Consider the following 5,950-nt stretch of genomic DNA (forward strand, 5'->3'; position numbering starts at 1 on the left):
TATTTGATAGTGATAAGTTCTATATAGAAAATAAACTAGGGTGATATGATACTGGGCTAACTGGGGGGCTACTTTAAATTGGATGTCCAAGGTTATCTATTCTCTACAATATTTTGCACACAAAGCTTGAAACCAGTTGTCAGGCTAGAGGTCATCAAGGAAAACTAATGCCACACGAGTGGTCTTCATTCACTTCAGGCGCTATTTAAAACTAGAAGATGATCAGAGTTTAATTTTTTTTCATAGAATTTTTATTCTATGACCTACTGAACTGGATTTGCCATTGGAAGACTAACATATTAACAGGGTCTTATTATGTGGATAGAGTGAAACATAAAGACCTGATAAAGGAACTCTGAGGATACCTCATAATGGCATACTGATCTTTGCTCCCCAAATTTGCAACGAGACCCAGCCTGTGTAGGCTAACAGGGGACCAACATTGGTCCCTTTAGAATTAGTCTCTGGGAGCCCTCTATTTTTCTGGGAAGCTTTGTTGTTGCTATCTAGTTGCTAATTGTGTCTGACTCTTTCTTGACCCCATGGACTGTAGCCCACCAGGCTTCTCTGTCCACAGGGCGCTGTAAACAGATTCCTGTCTTACCATAGGCCCCTTTGCAGAGAAGAAAGCTATTCTACCGCCTGAGGATCGTCTTACACAGCAGGTACTAATCTCAGAAATAATTCATCCTTGCCGCACTGTGATTCATGCTTTCTTTTTCACTAAGCCTTTCGATGAACTCAGAGGCACAGGGAACAAAGAGCCCAGGTCTAGAATCAGATGCTGCATTTAATGCAATCATCTTTTATTACTATAGAAAATCACCCACATAGGCTACACTTTTTTTGTGTGTCTAAAATATTGGAGCTGCCCTAAATCTCATTGTTTTCTATGCTGGGGAAAAAAAAACAACATTCAAATAATAAACAACTTTACTAAAATGCATTAACAGTTTATCGTGACCACGCACCCATCTGTCAGAGAATTGTGTGGATACTGCGTGAAAGGACACACAGGGGAAAGAGAGAAAATGAGTTTGTGGAATGACTGCTTCAGGCCAGGTCATCAAGATAGATTTTAGGGTGGAACCAAACAACAATACCCATGCCCTCAAAGAATTTATCCTTGCCCTGGACAACTAGATGATTCAAGTAATAAAGAATTGTGACAAGTGTTACAATAGAAGAGGGTGTGTATAGAAGTCCAATAGGAAGAGTTAATCCATGGGATAGAGAAGCTCTCCCGGAGAAAATGGCATTTAAGCAAAGATCTGAGAGATGCACTGGATTTGGGAAGTGGCAGGTAGGACTCTAGGAAAAGAAATGAGCATATACCCAAGTCTAGAGGCAAAAGGGAGCACAACACGCCAGGAAAAAAATGAGAAATCCAGTCTTCCTGAGTTGTGGTATGAGGAAGTGGGGGGGGGGGGTAGTTGGAGAAATTGTAACCCTTGTGTACTGTTGGTGGGAATGTAAAATGATGCAGCTACTGTGGAAAACAGCAAAGTATTTCTTCAAAAAAATTGAAAATAAAATTACCATATGATCCAGCAATTCCACTTCTGGAGAACTGAAAGCAGGGATTCTAAGAGATACTACTATACCCTTATTCATAGCAGGATCATTTGCAGGAGCCAAACAATGGAAGCAACCAAAGTGTGTGTCACAGGCTGAATGGATAAACAAAATGTGGTCTATACCTGCAATGCACCTTAAAGAACCTTAAGGACCTTCAGCCTTAAAAAGTTAAGGAATTCTGACACATGCTTATGAACATGGGTGAACCATGAAACCATTATGCTAAGAGAAATAAGCCAGTCATAAATACTGCATGATTCCACTTGCATGAAATATCTAGAGGATTTAAACTCATCAAGACAGAAAGTAAAATGGCTAGTTGCCCCAGGCTAGGGGTAGGAGGGTTGGTTGTTGGTAATTTATTGGTTGGGTTGGGGAGTTGCTGACAAATGAATAGTTTCAGTTTGGAGAAATGAAAAAATTCAAGAGATGGCTGATGGGGATGGTAGAATAATATAAGTATACTTAATTCCAATGAATTGTATGCTTACAATCGTTAAGGTGGTAAATTCCTTGTTTTTGTGTATCTTACCACAATTTTTTGAATTTAAAAATTTTCAAAGAAAACAAGGGACCCATCCTTGGTATTGTCCACTCCTAGAATGTTCAAAATTACTTCAAACCAATGCTTAACTTTGCTTTTTTAGAAATAATTTTAACCAGTTGTAAAGGTTAACACTCTTCCATTGTAAGAAATACAGAAAAAGAGGAAAACATTGTTAAAGGATAATTTTTAGGAAAATGTAAAATCATGATTCTCACACAAATATAAAATGAATGAGTGTCAAAGATTTTATTTAACTTATTAAGGAAACCAGTATGATGTTACAGCCGATCTGAAGGTCAGTGCAAGGAGTACACATGTCTATAGGCAAGCTGGCCTGCTAAAGTGAATTTACAAATCACTGCCAAACAGGTTTATATTCATTGGGTAATAATCATTAACATTCTACTGACAAATTAATTTGCACTACTACGGACAAAAATCACCTGTGACACTACAGGTTTTCTGCAAATTACAGAGTTGTAAACAGCTCAAAGTCTCAGGACCCTATAGACAAGTGAAAGTGAAGTCAGTCAGTCCAGTCTGACTCTTTGCAACCCCATGGGCTGTAGCCTACCAGGCTTCTCTATCCACGGGATTTTCCAGGCAAGAATACTGGGGTGGTTTGCCATTTCCTTCTCCAGGGGATCTTTCTGACCCAGGGATCGAAGCTGGGTCTCCCACTTTGTAGGCAGACGCTTTAACCCTCTGAGCCACCAGGGAAGCTTCTTTGTCTATAGAATTAGACAAACCAAAAAACTGTGCTAGGCAGGACACCCCCCCCCCTTTTTTTTGGTCAGTTTCAAAATCTTTCAAGAGACTAAAAAAAGAAAGTAAAATCCTCAGGAACTCTTCATCCCAGAAACACTCGCTTTGATTCTTTTGCATCAAGGTTAATTCGGAGTATGACATGTTTTTTAAGCAAATGAAACAAAATACACAAGTGCAACACTCTGGGACACACTGCTCGACCGAGTGGACCCTCGGTGCACACCTGCCCAGCGCACCCTGGGAGATTCCATCCATTTGGCCACGAGTGGCTGCAAGCTAATAGCGCAAAACTTCGGGGGCTCTCTCTTGGAGGGAGTGGAGGGAAGACAGGCTACAGGTGCACGGTCAGGGACCGGAGATAAGCTTTAGCCGCTGAGAAGCAGGAACCTGCTCAGCGCCGGGCCAGGTGCGCGGGGCTGTCGGGGTGGCACCGCCCCTTTGCTTCCCCGCCCACGCCCGGCCCAGCGGAGGGGCCGGGGCGGGGCGACCTTTGCTCGGTTCGGCCGGAGGGGCCCTAGCAATTTCCTGCTCGCCACTCCCGGCCCTCCCGCCCCTCCCACCCGGACGGGTTGGGCCGGCGGCTGCTGCGGCGTCCACACCTCCAGCTGCGGTTTCGATCAGACTCGCTCGCGAACTGGTTTCGATCAGCCGGCCGGGCGGGAGGCAGGGCGGAGCGGCTGGGACGCTCGGAGCAAACTAAGGACGCGCGGCCGAGAGCTGACAGTCCTGCGCTGGAGACAAAGAGCGGCCGGAGGAGAACCGAGTGCGGGCGTGGCGGCGGTGGCGAGCGTGCGGACTTCTGGGAGCCGGAGCCCGGAGCGCTCTCTGGGGGCGCGAGGGCTAGAGATCACCAGCCTGCGGCAGGTGCGCCGCCCACGATGCGGACGCCGGTGGTGATGACGCTGGGCATGGTGCTCGCGCCCTGTGGGCTGTTACTCACCCTGACCAGTACGCTGACGCCCGGCTGGAGGCTGGTGAAGGGCTTCCTCGACCAGCCGCAGGACCTGGTGCTGTACCAGGGCCTGTGGGACATGTGCCGCGAGCAGAGCAGTCGCGAGCGCCAGTGCGGCCAGCGGGACGACCTGGGCTACTTCGCCGCCGAGCCGGTGCGCGTGGCGCGGGGACTGACGGTCACGTCGCTGGCCGTCACGGGCCTGGGGCTGCTGCTGGCGACGCTCGGCGTGCGCTGCTGGAGGGACGAGCCCCACTTCGCGCTGGCCGGCCTCTCTGGCGTCGTGCTCTTCACCGCGGGCCTCTTGAGCCTCATCCCAGTCTCCTGGTACAACCACTTCTTGGCGGATCGCACCGTTCTGCCGGCCCAGGCCAGCCCGGTCACGGTGCAGGTCGGCTACAGCCTGGTGCTGGGCTACCTGGGCAGCTGCCTGCTGCTGCTGGGCGGCTTCTCGCTGGCGCTCAGCTTCGCGCCCTGGTGCGCCGAGCGCTGTGACAGCTGCCGCAAGGCGCCCTCCAGCAGCGCGCGCCGCAGCAGCATCAGCACCGTGTACATCGACGGGCCGGAGCCGGCACTCACGCCGGCCATCAAGTACTACAGTGATGGCCAGCACCGGCCGCGGCCTGATCAGCTGGGCGCCGCCAGCCAGCGCAAGGCCGGCTTCCCGATGCCCCGGCCCCCACCCAGAGCCTACAGCAATCCGGTGGACGTGCTCGACGGGGAGAAAGCTCCAAACTCCGAACCCGGCGGGTCTTCCCGCAGCACTCAGCCCTGCGGCAGCGCGCTGCCCTGCGACTCAGATGTGTAGGTGGCACCCCCAGCCTACTCTGAGCCAGCCCTGTCTCACCAGGATCCGACCTTGCCTTTGCGTTGAAAACCCCTGACTCGGAGTCGGACCCTGGGACACATTCCTGTAACTGGTTTGGAGGGTGATCTTCCTTTCCTGTGGCCAAACTAGATTCCTTGAACTCTTGGTTCAGGTTGGGTTTGATTTTCTCTTTAAAGAGTTTAGTGTTCCTCCCCAGAGGAATCAAGGCCCTCTTCTGGAGCGACAGGCATTTCATACTTTTAGCTGGAGACGTAGATAGAGTGACTTTGCAACCTGTTAATAATAATGTCAAAATAAGCAAATGGAGGCTCAGAACCGGTTTAACACCTTCAAACAACAATATTCTGAAATGCCTGTGGACCCTGGATCAGTATAATTATTAATTTTTCTCCACTATATAATTCATTTTCATGCAAAGTCTCAAGAGACTAGTATGTTTCTGGTTATATTTGAAGGAGGCTCTTAAACATAGAGCCATGCAAATACCAGCAGCTTTAGTGACTCTTAATGGAATGAGGTAACCCGATTAACTCATATTTACATTTCTTCAGGTATAAAGAGGATTTATCCTTTTATCACTCACTCCAGAGTTTCTCTTCTAGATGTCAGAAGGAGAATGAAGGGACTAATGCTGTATTGTTCTATTCCTTGGCTACCTCACACTGGCCATAAAGAGCTATATATTAAATATTTGGAACAAAATAGGACCTGTTAATCACATTAGGCTAATGTACATGTGTATATATCTCTTATTTATAAATAAAATTTGAGAGCAAGAGTTTCTCTATTCTCACAGAAGCATTTCTGTCTCCAGCACAACCTTTGGAAGTTTAAGCATTCATTACTAACAATTTCCTGGCTGCCTACACAGTTTATGAAATCTAGCACTCAGATCTTTGTACCTCTTAGCGTAAGATTATTAAAGTAGCCAATGGACCCCTTCAGTCTTTGATTGCTTTATTTTCAGGCTCATGCTGTTTTCTGTGCAAAGCCAGGTCTATTGTTGAAAAAACTAGAAGCACCAGTTTCCACATGAGGTGAGACTAGAAATCTTTTCCTCTTGTAACAGTGCTGCCTAAAATCACAGGTAGACAGCTATGTGTACAATGAGCGGGACTAAAACTCCAGCAGGGCTGGCTCCAATTCCAAGTGATTGATTGAAGGGCTGTCTTGAACTGAACTGAATGGTAGCCAATTCAGACATAGGAGCTCGGTAAACACTGACAACACAGCTATAATAGAACTAACTCAGCAGCACATGCAAAGTGTTAGCAGT

The 5,950-nt window shown here is 47.7% G+C and overlaps 1 protein-coding gene across 1 annotated transcript; it reads left to right on the top strand.

The window, feature by feature from the left end:
• The first annotated feature begins 3,565 nt into the window (after positions 1-3,565).
• On the top strand, positions 3,566-5,376 carry CLDN23 (claudin 23). Its single transcript, XM_065947456.1, has one exon. It carries the CDS (start codon positions 3,772-3,774, stop codon positions 4,651-4,653), a length of 882 nt encoding a protein of 293 aa, XP_065803528.1. The 5' UTR covers positions 3,566-3,771; the 3' UTR covers positions 4,654-5,376.
• The last annotated feature ends 574 nt before the right edge of the window (positions 5,377-5,950 follow it).

This window comes from Muntiacus reevesi, chromosome 10, assembly GCF_963930625.1.
Source record: "Muntiacus reevesi chromosome 10, mMunRee1.1, whole genome shotgun sequence".
Classification (NCBI taxonomy): domain Eukaryota; kingdom Metazoa; phylum Chordata; class Mammalia; order Artiodactyla; family Cervidae; genus Muntiacus; species Muntiacus reevesi.

What these genes read in the sequence shown, in the direction of transcription:
- CLDN23 (XM_065947456.1), top strand. Translation starts at nt 3,772, where the DNA reads ATGCGGACGCCGGTGGTGATGACGCTGGGCATGGTGCTCGCGCCCTGT.